Source organism: Lampris incognitus, chromosome 8 (assembly GCF_029633865.1).
Source record: "Lampris incognitus isolate fLamInc1 chromosome 8, fLamInc1.hap2, whole genome shotgun sequence".
NCBI classification, from domain to species: Eukaryota; Metazoa; Chordata; class Actinopteri; order Lampriformes; family Lampridae; genus Lampris; species Lampris incognitus.
Genome location: NC_079218.1, coordinates 17,606,728 through 17,623,919, shown reverse-complemented (window position 1 = coordinate 17,623,919; position 17,192 = coordinate 17,606,728). Strand labels below are relative to the sequence as shown.

The 17,192-nt window shown below is 43.4% G+C and overlaps 1 protein-coding gene and 1 long non-coding RNA gene across 4 annotated transcripts in view; one reads left to right on the top strand and one right to left on the bottom strand.

The window, feature by feature from the left end:
• Positions 1-12,576, bottom strand: part of LOC130116657 (uncharacterized) — a 29,244-nt gene extending 16,668 nt beyond the window's left edge. Inside the window, exon 1 of the long non-coding RNA XR_008810593.1 lies at positions 12,559-12,576. This is a non-coding gene — a long non-coding RNA (uncharacterized LOC130116657). The remainder of the gene's footprint in view (positions 1-12,558) is intronic.
• Positions 1-17,192, top strand: part of klhl13 (kelch-like family member 13) — a 69,453-nt gene that overhangs the window by 40,685 nt on the left and 11,576 nt on the right. For all 3 annotated transcript variants that reach the window (XM_056284635.1, XM_056284634.1, XM_056284633.1), the window contains 2 exons: positions 539-735; positions 986-1,781. In XM_056284635.1, coding sequence (XP_056140610.1) covers positions 539-735; positions 986-1,781 — 993 coding nt within the window. The remainder of the gene's footprint in view (positions 1-538; positions 736-985; positions 1,782-17,192) is intronic.

Here is a 17,192-nt window from a genome sequence, read left to right as displayed (position 1 = left end):
TCGGACAGCCTAGTTAAATAACACAGTATGGAATGGTTATTAAAACTTCTTTGATCAAATTCACTTTGGGTCTGTTTCATTATGGGAGTGAACAAAGTCAGTTTGCAGGTTTGATATTTAAATTTAGAAGCAACTGTAGATATACAGCCACTATCTAGCTTTTTGAAAGAAGATTTAGAAAAAACGACTCAAAGTAGAAGAGAGCTAATTAGTGATAAGGAAGCTATGGGGGTATTAAGCATGGATGCTGAGTAATGGTTTTTCACTGAGACCTTTAACCGTCATTGGGTGAATTAGTGCCCTGGCACTGATGAATACATTACCTTGGCATTTAGGCATAATGGTGGGTGGTTGGAAGTTAGTGAATGGATATTCTATATTCTACTTTATTAAGTTTGTTCAGCCCAGTATCTTTACATATGAAAGGTCTTCAGAAATCAAATAGATCCACTACCTTTCAACTAGTGTAGAAATGGGATGTAACCACACATTTATATCTAACAGTATTCTCTCTTTCCCGAACTCTACTTTTATGCAGGTGGAATGAAAGAACAGGATTTAATGTGCATTAAGCTTCATGGTGTTAACCGAATAGGCCTGAAGAAGATCATTGACTTTATCTACACAGCCAAGTTGTCACTCAACATGGAGAACCTTCAGGACACACTGGAGGCAGCCAGCTTCCTTCAAATCCTCCCTGTTCTGGACTTCTGCAAGGTCTTTCTCATATCTGGGGTAAGGAAGCTGATTCACCCATTTTAACTACACATAACTGGTGGGCATTCTACTCAGCAGCCTAAGTTTCCTCTGACTGCTGCCTCCAATAATGCAAATTCACACATATTCTATTATCAAGAGTCTGTCTCTGTACAAGGAAAGTAGTTGAACTGTACAAATGAGTCTGATCCAGTTATTGATCTCCTAAATTATGTTATCAATCTTGGGCTCAGTTTTTCTTCGACTCTCCTTTCCTTCTTCCTTGTAGGTTTCTCTTGACAACTGTGTTGAGGTGGGACGCATTGCCAACACATATAACCTCACAGAGGTAGACAAATATGTCAACAATTTCATCCTCAAGAACTTTCCTTCGCTGCTTGGTACGGGGGAGTTTGTCAAGCTGCCATTTGAGCGGCTGGCTTTTGTGCTCTCCAGCAACAGCTTGAAGCACTGCAGTGAGCTGGACCTTTTTAAAGCTGCCTGCCGCTGGCTACGCTATGAGGAGGGCCGTATGGATTATGCCCCCAAACTCATGAAAAACATCCGCTTTCCCCTTATGACCCCGCAAGAGCTCATCAATCACGTGCAGACAGTGGACTTTATGCGCACGGATAACACCTGTGTCAACCTCCTTCTGGAGGCCAGCAACTACCAAATGATGCCCTACATGCAGCCAGTTATGCAGTCAGAGCGAACAGCCATCCGCTCAGACAGCGCCCATCTGGTCACTCTGGGCGGGGTCCTGCGCCAGCAGTTAGTCGTTAGCAAGGAGCTACGTTTGTTTGACGAGAAGGCCCATGAGTGGAAGGCACTGGCGCCAATGGATGCACCTCGCTACCAACATGGCATCGCAGTCATCGGGAACTTCCTCTATGTGGTGGGCGGTCAGAGCAACTACGACACCAAAGGCAAGACTGCAGTGGACACGGTGTTCCGTTATGACCCTCGCTATAACAAGTGGATGCAGGTGGCGTGCCTTAATGAGAAACGTACCTTCTTCCACCTCAGTGCACTGAAGGGACACCTCTATGCTGTAGGCGGACGCAACGCTGCTGGGGAGCTTGGTGAGTTTATTTCAGTGTTGGGTTACCTTTACTTCTCCAACTCTAGTTGCAATCAAACTGTGTATTTGACACTGTGTCTTATCCTTAACTGGCCTTGCGTAGTCAGCCCAAATCTCATAGGCTTAGCTCAGTTCACCTCTAGATATCAGTTTGGATAAGATCCTTCATTGTGTCCGGTGCCCGGAAGCTGGACCAATGACAACCAGTTAGTAATGCGGCCGTTGTTGTTTTCCAAATACAGCAATGCTCACTGAATGTCATCATCCTAACCCTCTGTAGTTCACTGATTGAGGCAACCCAAACCCAGATAAATTCCTGTTGAGTCTGTGCAAAGCTCACTTCTTCATATGATTCTATATAATAGGAATCGGAAGAAGCACAATGCTATTAATTATTTTCCAAGGATACTGTCATGATGACAGTTCTGTGAAATGATGTGCTGAGAGGCACCTGCAGCCAGGCCAAGAAACAACAATAGTAAAAGGGGAGAAGAGAAAGGTCATGTGTAAATCATTACCAGATGCTGGTTGTTTAAAAGTGGTTGTCATGGTGCATCTGTGCTCAGTAATCTAGCTGTTTTTTGTTTTTTGTTTTTGTTTTTTAACGGCTGCTGTAGTAAATAACAGCAGTTTGGCAGGAAGTGATTTCAGTCTCATGAGAACATAGTGAATAAGGATTCTGCATCCTAAGTAGTATACCAAAGATCTGTTTGATTTGATGCCAGTGACCAACTCAGAATCCTAACACCCCTAACTGTTGACCACAGAGGGGTGCCACCCAGTACTTAAATGTAGCTCAGTAACTACTACAGAGGGCGGCTGCCATGCAAACAGTCCCTCTGCTCTGGGCTATAATTAGAGCAATGAACACGGCTCCTGTGCAGTGGCTGTATGCACAACTGCCTCTCCTGGTTTCTATTTTGCCCAACTCTTTAATTCCATGTCTTTTGCCCTCAATTTTTTATTTTTTTTGCTTCATTTCCAGCTGCTTCATTTTATTTGTTTACCTATGGCTGGTCCTGGGGATTTGGTTTGACTTTTATGTCTGTAATATCCACATCAACACTGGACTAAAGATGCTGCGCTTACAAGATATTTACACAAAGGTCTTAATCCTAACGTCCATCTACCCTTTGTGACTTAAAAGAATGAGAGAAAATTCAAAAGATTGGAAAATTGGAAGAATGAGAGAAAATTGTTATCCCCGCCAAGCAGATACCTCTGGAGGGGATTATGCATTTGGTTGTGTGTGTGTGTGTGTGTGTGTGTGTGTGTGTGTGTGTGTGTGTGTGTGTGTGTGTGTGTGTGTGTGTGTGTGTGTGTGTGTGTGTGTGTGTGTGTGTGTGTGTGTGTGTGTGTGTGTGTGTGTGCGTGCGTGCGTGCGTGCGTGCGTGCGTGCGTGCGTGCGTGCGTGCGTGCGTGCGTGCGTGCGTGCGCAAGTCTGTCTCCGAGGCTACTCTAGCAAACTACTGGACCTATCAGCTTAATTTTTATTTTATTTTTTTGCACAGTCATGACTGTATGATGAAGAACCTCTCGTGGTTGCAGTGATTAAAAACCTTCAAAAAAGTGTGTTCTCCTTATCGCCACTCCTTCTCTTCATTCACTTTCTGGCTCGCTTGACCAATGCTGCTCTCTGTCGCTGCCCGATCTGAGTCAACCTTGCGCATGTTTGCGCATTAGGAATGGGATAATATGCTTATCTTCTGATTCGATATCATCACGATACTTGATGCCTATCAGTATGTATTGTGATTCTTAAGAAATTGCAATTCTACAAGTATTGCAAGTCGATATTACGATTTATTGCAATTTTTGTTTGCTTTTTGCAATACTAGACCTTGGGAAAAAGTTGAATCATACACTTAGAGTATATCATGAGTCATATTTCCAAAAACAATGCATATCACTGGTCTGTCAGTCTTTCTGAGTTTAATTTCAGCAGCATCATTGCTATACTGTGTATAAAAGTGGTAAACAAAATACTTTCGAAGTAAAGCCGGAAGCCATACCAACATGTACCTTACCCTGGTACCGAATGACAGAAGCTAAGCAAGTATGGGTTTGGCTAGTACTTGGATGGGAGACCTCCTGGGAAAACTGAGTTGCTGCTGGAAGTGGTATTCATGGGCCAGTAGGGGACAGTCTTCCCGCTGGTCCTAATTTAACAAAAAAAAATCCCAATGCTGCTGTGCAGTGATGGGGACACTGTGCTATAGGAAATGCCGTCCTTCAGATGAGATGTTAAACTGACGTCCTGACTCACTGTGGTCATTAAAGATCCCATGGCACTTATCGCAAAGAGTAGGGGGGTACCCCAGTGTCTTGGCAAAATCCCCAACCTGGCTCTCTCCATCTGGCCATCTCAAGCTGATGTGTTGTGAGCCTTCTGGTACAAAATGGCTGCCATGCATCACCCAGGTGGGTGCGACACATTGGTGGTGGTTGAAGTGAGTTTCCCGCCTTCAGTGTGAAACACTTTGGGTGTCTGGATAAAGTGCTATATAAATGTAATCCATTATTATTTATAATATTATTAAAGTGCTAGTAGTAGTAGTAGTAGATTAAAGTGCTACATTTAACTGTTCCTACTCATCAAGCTAGTCTTCTTCTGCGGTTAGGGGTTGCCACAGCGGATCATCATTTTCCATCTCTTCCTGTCCTCTGCATTTTCCTCTGTCACGCCAGCCACCTGCATGTCCTCCCTCACTGCATTCATAAACCTCCTCTTTGGCCTTCCTCTTGCCTGGCAGCTCCATCTTCAGCATCCTTTTCCCAATATTCCCAGCATCTCTCCTCTGCACATGTCCAAACCATCTCAATGACGCCTCTCTTGCTTTGTCTCCAAACCGTCCAACCTGAGCTTTCTCGCTAATATGCTCATTTATAATCCTGTCCATCTTCATCACTCCCAACAAAAATCTTAGCATCTTCAACTCTGCCACCTCCAGCTCCGCTTCCTGTCTTTTCGTCAGTGCAACCGTCTCCAAACCATATAACATAGCTGGTCTCACAACCATCTTGTAAACTCTTGCTGGTAGCCTTCTGTCAGAAATCACTCCTGACACTCTTCTCCACCCTGCCTGCACACTCTTCTTCACCTCTCTTCTGCACTTCCCATTACTTTGAACAGCTGACCCCAAGTATTTAAACACATCCAACTTAACCACCTCTACTCCATGCATCCTCGCCATTCTGCCATCCTCCCTTGCATTCACGCATATGTATTCCATCTTAATCCTACTGACTTTCATTCCTCTTCTCTCCAGTGCATACCTCCACCTCTCTGGGCTCTCCTCAACCTGCTCCCTACTCTCATGACAGAGCACATGTCATCCGTGAACATCATAGTCCACGGAGACTCCTGCCTGATCTTGTCCGTCAACCTGTCCATCACCATTGCAAACAAGAGAGGGCTCGGAGGCTATCCTTGATGTAATCCCACCTCCACCTTGAACCCATCTGCACTCCTACTGCACACCTCACCACTGTCACACTGCCCTCATATATGTCCTGCACCAGTCCTACATACTTCTCTGCCACTCCTGACTTCCTCATACAATACCACACCTCCTCTCTTGGCATCCTGTCATATTCTTTCTCTAAATCCACAAAGACATAATGTAACTCCTCCTGACCTTCTCTATACGTGTCCATCAACATTCTCAAAGCAAAAATCACATCTGTAGTGCTCTTTCCTGGCATTAAACCATACTGCTGCTCACTAATCATCACCTTGCTCCTTAAAATATCTTCCACTGCTCTTTCCCATAATGTCATGCTGTGGCTGATTAACTTTATGCCTCTGTAGTTGCTACAGCTCTCCCTATCACCTTTATTCTTGAAAATCGGTACCAGTATGCTACTTCTCCACTCCTCAGGCATCCTCTCAATTTCCAAGATTGTGTTAAACAATCTTGTTAAAAACTCCACTGCCATCTCTCCTAAACACCTCTATGCCTCCACATAGAGGTGTTTAGGAGAGATGGCAACCCTGCACTCCCACATTGGTGGGAGTGCAGGAATGAGGAGACAGAGAGGTCGAGTTAATTCTGTTTACTCGCCACACAAAACAGCACCGATACAGCACAGTCTCTCGTGGCAACAAGCTAATGGCTAGGCCGTCGAAAACATGTCATCTTGACCAACTGCCTTTCCACTCTTCATCCTCTTCATAGCTGCCCTCACTCAATCCTTGCCAATCCAACACACTTCCTGATTCAACATCCCCACATAATCCAACCTTCTCTCTCTCAATTTTTTTATTCATCAGCCTCTCAGAGTGCTCCGTCCACCTTCTCAACAAACTCTCCTTACTTGTCAGCACATTTCCATCTCTATCCTTCATCAACTGCTGCACATCCTTCCTATTTTACTCCCTCTGTCTAGCCCAGCGGTCGGGAACCTATGGCTCGCGAGCCATATATGGCTCTTCCGGTGACGGCATATGGCTCCCAGAGAATTTTGAGTTGAAAAAAAATTTTTTTTTAAAAATCAGTTTGGAACTGATTTTAAAATACTTGTGATATTTCTTAATAATACAGTGTCATTTTAAAGTCCACAGAAATTAGTTTTGAAGATAAATTTCACGGGTCACGGTGTCACCCGTGGGTCGGGTCGGGAACCAATGGCTCGCGAGCATGTCCGGGTCATTGTAAAGGTGAAGAAATCAATTTTATCAGATAGCCATCTAGTTTAGCTTCATTTGCATGGAAATCTCCAGCGGGGGCCAGCAGGAAAAGGGCATGCGAGGAGCTACAGCGGAGAGTGCAGACGAGTCAGCAGCAACTACGTGTGTGGACCAAGCAAGGTGACGGGAATTCCGCTAGCTTTGCGGGGGCTTTGGCAATAGTAAGGAATGGAAAGTCATTCACAGATGGCGAGTATGCCAAAACATTCATGCTTGATGTGGCCAATGAACTGTTTGATGACTTCCCAAATAAAGACAAGATAATCAAACGAATAAAAGACATGGCCCTGTCAGCAAGAACTGTGCACGATCGTAGCATCATGATGGCAAATCAAGTCGAGGAAACACAAATTAAGGACATAAAGGCCGGGACATACTTTTCTCTCGCATTAGATGAGTCAACAGACGTTAGCCATCTATCTCGGTGCAGTATCATTGCCAGGTATGCTGCAGGTGACACACTGCGTGAGGAAAGCTTGGCTGTTTGGCCAATGAAAGGGACAACAAGAGGAGAGGATTTATTCACGTCTTTCATTGAGTTTGCTAAAGAAAAAAAACTACCGATGGATAAACTTATTTCTGTCTGTACTGATGGTGCACCCTGTATGTTGGGGAAGAACAAAGGATTTGTAGCGCTTCTCCGTGAACATGAAAAGAGAGCCATCCTAAGTTTTCATTGCATCCTGCACCAGGAGGCGCTTTGCGCTCAGACGTGTGGCCAGGAGCTTGGTGAGGTGATGTCGCTGGTCATTCGAGTGGTCAACTTTATTGCTGCCCGAGCTTTAAATGATCGCCAGTTTAAAGCTCTGTGAGAAGAAGTTGGGAATCATTATCCCGGTCTGCTTTTACACAGCAACGTGCGTTGGTTGTCAAGGGGGAAGGTGCTCGGCCGTTTTGCAGCTTGCCTGAGTGAAATCCGGACTTTTCTTGAAATGAAAGGCGTCAAGCATCCCGAGCTAGACAACACTGACTGGCTCCTGCAGTTTCACTATCTCGTGGACATAACTGGCCATCTGAACCAGCTCAATGTGAAAATGCAAGGTATTGGAAATACAATCTCATCCCTTCAACAAGCAGTGTTTGCATTTGAAAGCAAGCTGGAAGTCTTTCTCAGGGACATTGAAACAGGCCGTCTTCTGCACTTTGAAAGACTGCAACAATTTAGAGATGCATGCTTAGCAAGTGACTCCACTCAACATCTGGATCTCCAGCAGCTAGCTGGCTTTACGTTCAATCTCCCGCAATCATTCAAAGCACGTTGTGGAGAATTTCGTGCGCGCACTGGTCTTTTCAAGTTCATCACTCATCCACATGAGTGTGCAGTGGACAAAATCGACCTGACATGCATCCCCGGGGTCTCTATCGGAGACTTTGAGCTGGAAGTTGCTGACCTGAAGGCATCAGACATGTGGATGAGTAAGTTCAAGTCACTTAATGGAGAGTTGGAAAGGCTTGCGCGACAGCGAGCAGAGCTGGCGAGGGAACACAAGTGGACAGAAATTAAAAATCTTCAACCTGAAGACCAGCTGATTCTTAAAACTTGGAACGAGCTTCCTGTGACATACCACACAATGCAGCGTGTGAGTATTGCCGTATTGACCATGTTTGGCTCTACATATGCATGTGAGCAGTCATTCTCGCATATGAGGAACATTAAGACCAACCTGCGCTCACGTTTAACTGATGGAAGCCTCAACGCCTGCATGAAGCTCAACCTCACCACGTATGAACCAGACTACAAGGCCATCAGCAAAACCATGCAGCACCAGAAGTCGCATTAAAAGTGAGACATATTTAATTTATTATACGTTAAAAATACTATATGGCTCTCAATGAAATATATTTAGAAATATTTGGCTTTTATGGCTCTCCCAGTCAAAAAGGTTCCTGACCCCTGGTCTAGCCGATCGATCCAAATTCTTTTCTCCTTCCTTAATGTCCAAACTCTCATACAACTCACCATACGCCTTTTCCTTTGCCTTCACCACCTCTCTCTTTGCCTTACGTCACATCTCCTTGTACTCCTGTCTACTTTATTCATCTCAAACTATCCCACTTCTTTTTCGCCAACCTCTTCCTCCATATACTGTCCTGTACTTCCTCATTCCATCACAAAGTCTCTTTGTCTTCCTTCCTCTGTCCTGCTGGTCAAGCTAGTGCCATAAGAAATTAATAAAATGAGTCCGCGGTGGTGTAGCGGTCTAAGCATTGGCTTGGTGTCGATGCAGTTGCCCACTGGGGACTGGGGTTTGCGCCCCGGTCTCGTCAGATCCGACTATGGCCGGACTCGATGAAGCAGCAATTATTGGCAACGCTGTCTTCGGGAGGGGGGCGGAGTCGGCTTGTGTTCGTCATGTGAATGCGTCTCTATGTGTGTCAGAAAAACAGTGGTTCGGCTTGGATTCGCCTTGTCACGAAAGTGGGGAGGCGCTTTCCTTCGAGACTGCCGGCCGGAGAGATGCAGTTGGCGAACGCATGCAATACGAGGGTGGGTGTTTGAATTAAAATAGGGATCAATTGGCCACTAAATTGGGAGAAAAAAGGGGAAAATCAGAAATAAAAATTAAAAAAAAAAAAAAAATAATAAAATGTTAGGCCAAAATGAATCAAGCCCTTGAAAACTGCACAGAGCACAAATGCGTGTCTTGGAAGTTAAATTAACATCCTTCACATATGAAATTAAACTTGAAAACGGTCCTTTCCCAATTCCCGATTCAGGAATAATAAAAAAATAAAAATAAAAAAAATCACGATATTTAAGTGAATTTATTTTTTATTTTTTTCTCCCCACCCCTAGTGTGCATGTACGACTCATATCTATGGTTGACTCAGATTGGGGGGGGGGGGGCATTATCAGAATCTATTAAAAGTGTTTCAATAATCCAAAAAATGCAAACATGATAAAGGAACAACTTCCTCTAAGTTGCAGTCAAAACAGGAAGTGTTTCATATTCTTGTCGCTGCCCGATCTCAGTCAACCGCAGATGTGAGTCATGCATGTGCAAGTTTAATTCATACCAAAATGGTCTCATAGCAAACCTTTTCTTTTTGGAAAGCGCAATGTCATATTAGACTTGGTCGTATTCGTGCAAGGGTCCGCCTAGGAGGCTGCGCATCCACAGACTGACAGGCAACACATTTTTATTAGGTAGATTTTTTTGCTTGAGCGCTGCATATTAAAAACTTTTTTCCCCATATTTCCCATTCAATCAACTTTAGCGCTGCGCAAAAGACTTGTAATGGCAGGAAAAATGCTGATGTATCTGTCCATGTGTGCATGTGTATGTCCGCTGCTAATCTTGCATACCACTGGGCCTGTCAGCCTAATAATGTTTGTGCACAGTTATGACTGTATGATCAAGGACCTCTCATGGTTGCAGTGATTCAAAACCTTTGAAAAACCTGTCTTCTACCGCAATTGATTGCTAACTCGTCAGCTGGTTTTTCACCTAAGCCCAAGCACCGGAGAAGGGGAGATACGCAGGCAGTGCCTCCATATTTTTCCTTTTCCCGGTAGGTGAAAAAAGGGGTGGTTGGTCACCAAGTCCGAGCACCGGAGAAGGAGGGATATGCCTGGTGGGTATCTGCACTCTACTGAGTGCTCTCTTCTAGTTTTTCATTGAATGATGTCCATGTGTCTTTCCATGTTTTTGCTTCTGCAGTGTCCAGTGCTATTGTGGAAATTGGAGAACTCATGTTATTCTTTTCCTCAAGTCTTTTTATGGCATTAACAAACTGTGGGTGAATTTCATTTAATCAAAGTTTGCAAAACACCATACTGCTAACGGTTTCTGTCAGTTGAATGGACCTGTGTAGTGATGCACATTAAGGCGGTGGCAGATTTGGGTGTGAAATAATCATTTTTGATATGGTGGTTGCCCTGTGATGGCCTGGCGGCCTGTCCAGGGTGTCTCCTTGCCTGCCGCCCAATGAGTGCTGGGATAGGCTCCAGTATCCCCGTGACCCTGACAGCAGGATAAGTGGTTTGGATAATGGATGGATATGGTGGTGTAATTGTTAGGATTATTTGGTCTGTTTTGGATTATCAGTTTTCTGGCTTTACTTTGGTAGGCATATGCAAACTAGAGTTGGGTCCAATCCAGTATCGGGTATTGGGTGCCAACGCTGACGTAATTCATTCATTGGATATCGGACTAATGTTACCAATCCATGACTGATCCGGATTCCTTAGTCTGATATTTGTATGCATTATGAATGTGTAATGATGCAATTTTAACCCCATAGCCAAAATAGTATATATAAGTTCAGGTAGTATGAAGAGAACAGGAAGCGGAGGATGTGGAAGCCACCAACCAAGTGGCTGAAGTGGGGGGGAGGGGGTAGTGAGGTGGTGGGGGGAGTAACAAGTGAAACACCACAAAATGTAAACCTGGCGTCTCCTAAACCTAATAGTAATTCAGAGAAAGATAAAATGGCCATAGATGACATAGTGACTGTATCAGAAGGACCCAATGTGTGTGGAGTTAGTTTTGCTGCTGCGTGTGTAACCTCCCCTGCAGCTGCTGCACCCGAGCCAGGGCAAGAGGTGCAGAGTGACGGGGAGGAGGCAGCGGCAGACCCCCCCCCCCCCGTCACCGAGAGCCAGGAGAAGGAGAATGATAACATCCTCATCCTCCTTCTCCTGGCTCTTGGTAATGACAAGTGACAGGACAAGTGAAGAACCACATTTGCAATCTTCCATCACTTTATCCAGGTTATTGTCACAATTTGATTTAATTGATGCTTGGAGAATAAAAAATTTCAAACACAAGACGGTACACATGGGTAAAGGTTTAAGGGAACAGGGTCAGTGCTGCCAGGCTAGACAGGGTGTATATCACCAGACACCTTAACACCAGGTAAGTCAGGAGCAACATCACTGAAAGTTCATCTAGACATAGCGTTTATTGAGAGAAACATTTCATCACTCGTCTAAGTGACTTCTTCAGTCTTAACTGACTTCAGGTATCCCCACCCTTATTAACAATACAGTGGCATAATGGCCGAAAACAAGGATCGGGGGTTTCATATTACTGTGACCATTAAATAGAGTTACAATGGCCATGTGTACTACTCACAGAGGATTGGGAAATGGTTGCATTCACAGCATTGTAAGATGGCGACAAATGTACTCTTAGCCCCCCCAGTTCAGGGATGGTCGTTCCCTCTTCACATAGATGGCCTCTTTGACTTCGCGTTCAAACCAGCATTTCTCCCTATCAAGGATGTGCACATCTTCATCCTGAACTGATTCAACTTTCTGTCCTTACATGGATTATTGAGCATGCATAAAGTCAGGAGCAACATATTTCCAGTTCGTTTTACAGATCACCATTTATTCAGTGTTTTTTTAATGTCTTTCACCAACAATAAATAAATAAATCTTGCATTTTAACAAGGTGTTTTTGTAAATAAATTGAATTATTTTGGGTAATTTGGAGAGGAAAAAAAGCACAGTTTGACACTTTCAATCAACATATTAGTTGCCATAGCAATTTGCAGTTCTACACTTTGTTTATATATGAGGCCTACTTAAACCACAGTTCAAATAAATTGCTTTGGAATAAATTTAATTTAATACATATTTGTATATTTTTTGCTCTTTTAATAAGTGCTGTTTGGTTTACTACAGCCTCACGTAATCTTACACAACAACAACATTCAAGGAAAAGCTCAGGTATTGGTATCAGCAGATATTGGCAGATTACCAAATTCAGGTATCGGGATTGGAACTGGGGAAAAAAAAGTGGATCGGTGCATCTCTAATGCAAACATAGCACTATGTATGTATCTTGTCTTCCCTCTTTGATTACTGCAACATCAATTTAAAATTGTGCAAGAAAACCCCAAACCATACGTAAAATTAAACATAGAATAATTTTGCTACACATCTTAAAAGAACCTGACTACCAGTAACAACAAATTAAACAGATGCCTCATTTACGTTACACAAATTTAAAAAAGCAGCTAAACGTTTAAAAAAAATTCAATTTAGCAGAGCTGTACTGGTATGGAGTGCGTCCACAGGTGGCGGATAGTGGAACACTCCCTCAAATATGGGGGCCAGCTGAGAAATAAGTATGCTTACCTGACGAGTAAGCAGTCGTGGACCAGCAGCTGTGGTTGCTACCAGGGCGCAGTGGGCCATTGGGTGGCACTGGTGGACCTATAAAAAGCTGCAAAGGCCCCATAACGGCACTGTGACAAGGTGTTTGAAGGTCGCCTTTAAATAGACCTGCTCCACACTGGGCAGCAGCAGTATAGTACCTGTAGCTGGTGGATGAGCCAAACCGTCTGGCCAACAGTAGCTTCAGGACAACACGAGGCATGCTGGATACTCTAGTATCTGGTCTTCTGTACTGAGGGCAGAAGGCAATGGTAAACCACTGTCTATTTCATTACCGAAAACCCAAAATATGCATAGCAATGGCGGACAGTTGTTGAGCATGTTCTGTGGTGGCCAACATCATAGCTGATGATGCCGAAAGAAGAAGTTAAAAGTGTGACCTTTTCTTCTGCAGAGGGTAAACTGTTGAACATCTTGAGCAGGAAGTTTAACATGTGTCAAGAGCTCAGTATGGTTGTGTGGATGGAGAACTGGGGAGAGAGGAGTTCCTGCTGGTTTCCAATGGTTGCTACTAGAAAAACATTTTACTGAATGCATCAATCATAAACACTGACTAAGAGGGCACCTGTTGAGTCTGAGGGGAAAAAGGGAAGAGGCTAAAGCTTTTCGAGGATTTATCTGTGCATGTGCCTGTTCATTTCTGAGAATCTAGAAAATTCTAAGCCTTTTACTGCAAAATAGAGTTATTTTAGTGGACTTAATTTGACGATCAGAAATTGCCCTGAAGGATTACATTGGTGCTGGGTGCAACACAGTCAGCTGATGATAGATTGCTCATTGTTGAATTATTTTAAAGACTCTGCTAACCATCACTCAATTTGACACCTGACAGTGGGAAAATAGGGTATAGGTTAAAAGAAACCAGAATTTTCCATTTAAGTTATTAGGTCTATAATTTTCGTACGACAGCTGTTAATTTTTAACCAAATTCACATCTGAGAAAATTTGTGGCAGAAATTGACTGTGTAGTTTTCCAATATTTGCTGTCTTTGTAAAAGTGATGCCAGTTTGAAAATTAGCTCCAACTTATTCAGAGCTAGGAAGCCCCGCTAGCTTGGAGTATTGTGCAATACCAGCAAGTCCCTGTCATCTCAACTTGTAAATTGGGTTTTCTACCTGCTTGCAATCTTTTGTTTGTAGTACTCCCAAGTTAAACTTGCCAACTACGTACTCCCCAAGAATGAGAATTAGTACTTGGAGTACTCAATATTGAAAAATGTCTCGGGTTCCACAGTTTCCCATTTTTTTCTTTCTGTCATATACTAGCTTGGAGTCATAAAGCCCTTCTCTCAGGATCTCTTTTGGGACACAGAAGGGGAAAAATCCGGAGATCGAGGTTTTTGGATTTATTGTTGGTGCAACCAACTACACAGCAACTCTTCAGCATTATGTTAATTTTATCCACTTTCGAGACATCTAACTTTGTGCATTCAAATTGTTTACCTACTTGTTCTATGCAGGGATGTGTGATTGCTATCACCTAACAAGGGGTGTAGCGACAACAGTGCACTTTGGATAACGTATTGCTGGTCCGATGCATGAGCTGTCAAGTACAACACACAGGTTTTACAAAGAAGACAGTAAAACATTACAGTGAAAAATGCGAGGACATACTTCATCTCACCTCAACTTCTCACTCAAGTGTAGTCAATCCATATCATCCACAACCTAACAAATATGGTCTACTCTTTGTTTGGCGCATCCTCTTCTTTCTCCTTTACTTATGTAGGAGTGAACACGCTACACCAGCAGCCACAAGTGGTATATTCCTGCTCTCCATTTTATTTTTTTCACTTTCGCTTAGTTAATTGGCTACCAAAATGAGGCGACCTCATTATCGACATTCGGTGCAACGAGAGATTTGAAATGATGGCAGAGAATCAAGTAATCAGTCACCCAATATAATTCCTAGTTATCTAAAGTGACACCCAAAGAGCAGCAAGATTCAGAATTTGCTGTGTTTAGATTTGACATGCTCTGACTAGAAGTTCTGTTGATTCATGTAACATGTATTTAGATTTACAGCCCCATATGTAACCTCAGCTCTTAATAACTTCCTGTTACTCTGAGATTCAGTCACAAAGGCTTACCATAGGTGGCTATAACAATACAATACTATATTTTACCTTTCTTCAATCAGCTATAGCATTTTTGAAGGTATGCACGTGATTCCCGAAAGTCTCTGCAGTCCCACTGGTGGGGTAAAATGTTTAGCTGTATTGAAAATGTTTTTTAAATTCAATGTCTCGACAGCCTTTCCTGTGAAGAAATGCAGCAGACGGCCTCATTTGTAACTCAAAATCAGAAGCACAGCCTGTTCTCGGAGTAACAGGAGGTTATGAAGAGCTGAGACCACATATGGGGCTACTAGCTTTACTAACAACCATAATGAAGAGTAAATACTGTAATGAGAGTGTGAGGTGATTACCTGCACCCAGTCAGGCAACTCTATAGCCCAATTAAACAGCCATCTGAATTACTGCTATGACTAACAACGGCCAGCCACTGTTGGACTCCGTGACATTAATAATACATTGTAGTAATACATGTATGGTTAATGGAATGGACTCGGCCATGTCATCGCTATGGACATCCACACTATGGAACTCACTTCCTGTTGGACTAAGACAAACCAAGTCTCTAGCTTCATTTACATCTCATCTTAAAACGTTCTTTTTGTAAAAGCTTTCACAAATGTTTGATATTTGTTTTTATTTATTCATACTGTTTTTATTTTTACTCTTACTATTTGGTCTTCATTTTTATTTTTGCCTTGTCTGGTTTTATTTCTTTGTAAAACAATGTGTAACATTGTTTTAGAAAAGTGCTGTTTGAATAGTTATTTTTATTATTATCATTGCATTGATGTGCAGCAGTATAATGCGCACTGTGGAGGAACAGTACAAATTCTGTACTAACCACAGCACTCAACATTCACTCATAGATTGTCAAAATTTAAAGTTTTGGCATTTAAAGAAAACACATTTGTATTGTGTTGATCATTGACCTTCATTGTCACACTGAGTTTGAGTTCAGTGGTGCTGCCGCCATGAATTTTTAAAACTGCACACGCGCTGAAAACCAGTTGTGCTCGACATTATTCTCAGCAGTATAGAGATTATAAACAGATGGTTTGAGCCGCTGTAGTAGAGAGTAAACATGCTCAATTCAGGTCTTCATTGCATTCACTTGCATTTACTTGTACTTGATAGAAAAGTCTTTACAAAATAAAAACAACTAGGCAAGCCTAATTAAAACAACTACCAAGCCTAGTGCAGATGTGGCAGGCGGGAACCCCATGCCACATTTGAATGCGCCCTTCCTGTACTTGTGTGCTCCTCCTTCCGCCATGCCCCTGACTTGCTTTGTAGGACGAATGTCGATTCGTCCTTGATGTAATTGTGAAAGCTGTTTAGTAAGATTTCAGTGACAATTGTGCCGGAATTGTGTAGACGCCACTTATCTCGCCTCCCCACCCCCTCCCTCCCGCTCCCTGCACTCACACAGGTAGCAATCATACGTTTGAAAATGACCGAGCTGATAAGCCTATGCATTAAAATAAATATTTTAGTAAATCTCTGTTACATAGATATTGTGCTGTCAGAACAGTTTTGCATTGACAATTTGCTCACTATTTTCTTGACAACCAGAAAGTCAAACCCATAATGATTAAATATTACATTTAGGAATCTATGCACCAAAAAAATGATTTTTTTAAACAAATCCCGTAATTAAAACAGGATTGCATTAATAAGGCATGTTGTTGTTTATAGGTGAAGAATTCACAAGCATCAATTCATTGTTGATTTCTAGATTGTGGCACAATCTTGCACTCGCCTTTTCTCCTGTTGTTGAGGCCCACCTGCGTGCTTGTGTGCGCGTGTGTGTGTGTGTGTGTGTGTGTGTACCACTCCCCTTACTGGTGTAGTAATCATGCCCTTTTGTGCGTCTGCGTTTCAGCAATGGGGTATCGGTCCCTTACTCAGTAAAGGCTCTTACACACATGGCAACTGAAACAAACAGTCTTTGCTGGTTCAGACCTAAAAAGAGTGGCCTTGGCAATCAGTCTTGCCTGCTGTCTTGATCATATTCATACAAGACAACAGGGGACAGGGGCGTCCGGGTGGCGTGGCATTATATTCCGTTGCCTACAACCACGAGGATCCCCATTCGAATCCCTGTGTTACCTCTGGCTTGGTCAGGTGTCCCTACAGACACAATTGGCCGTGTCTGTGGGCAGGAAGCTGGATATGGGTATGTGTACTGGTTATCACACTAGCGCCTCCTCTGGTTGGTCAGGGGCCTGTTCGGTGAGGTGGGGAGTCGTGGGGGGAATAGCGTGATCCTCCCACGTGCTACGCCCCCCCCCCCGACGAAACTCCTCACTGTCAGGTGAAAAGAAGCAGCTGGCAACTCCACATGTATCGGAGGAAGCATGTGATAGTCTGCAGCCCTCCCTGGACTGGCAGAGGGGGTAGAGCAGCGACCGGGACAGCTCAGAAGAGTGTGGTACTTGGCCGGGTACAATTGGGGAGAAAAACGGAGAAAAATCCACAAAAAAAAAGACAACAGGGAACGGATTAATGGTTTGCACA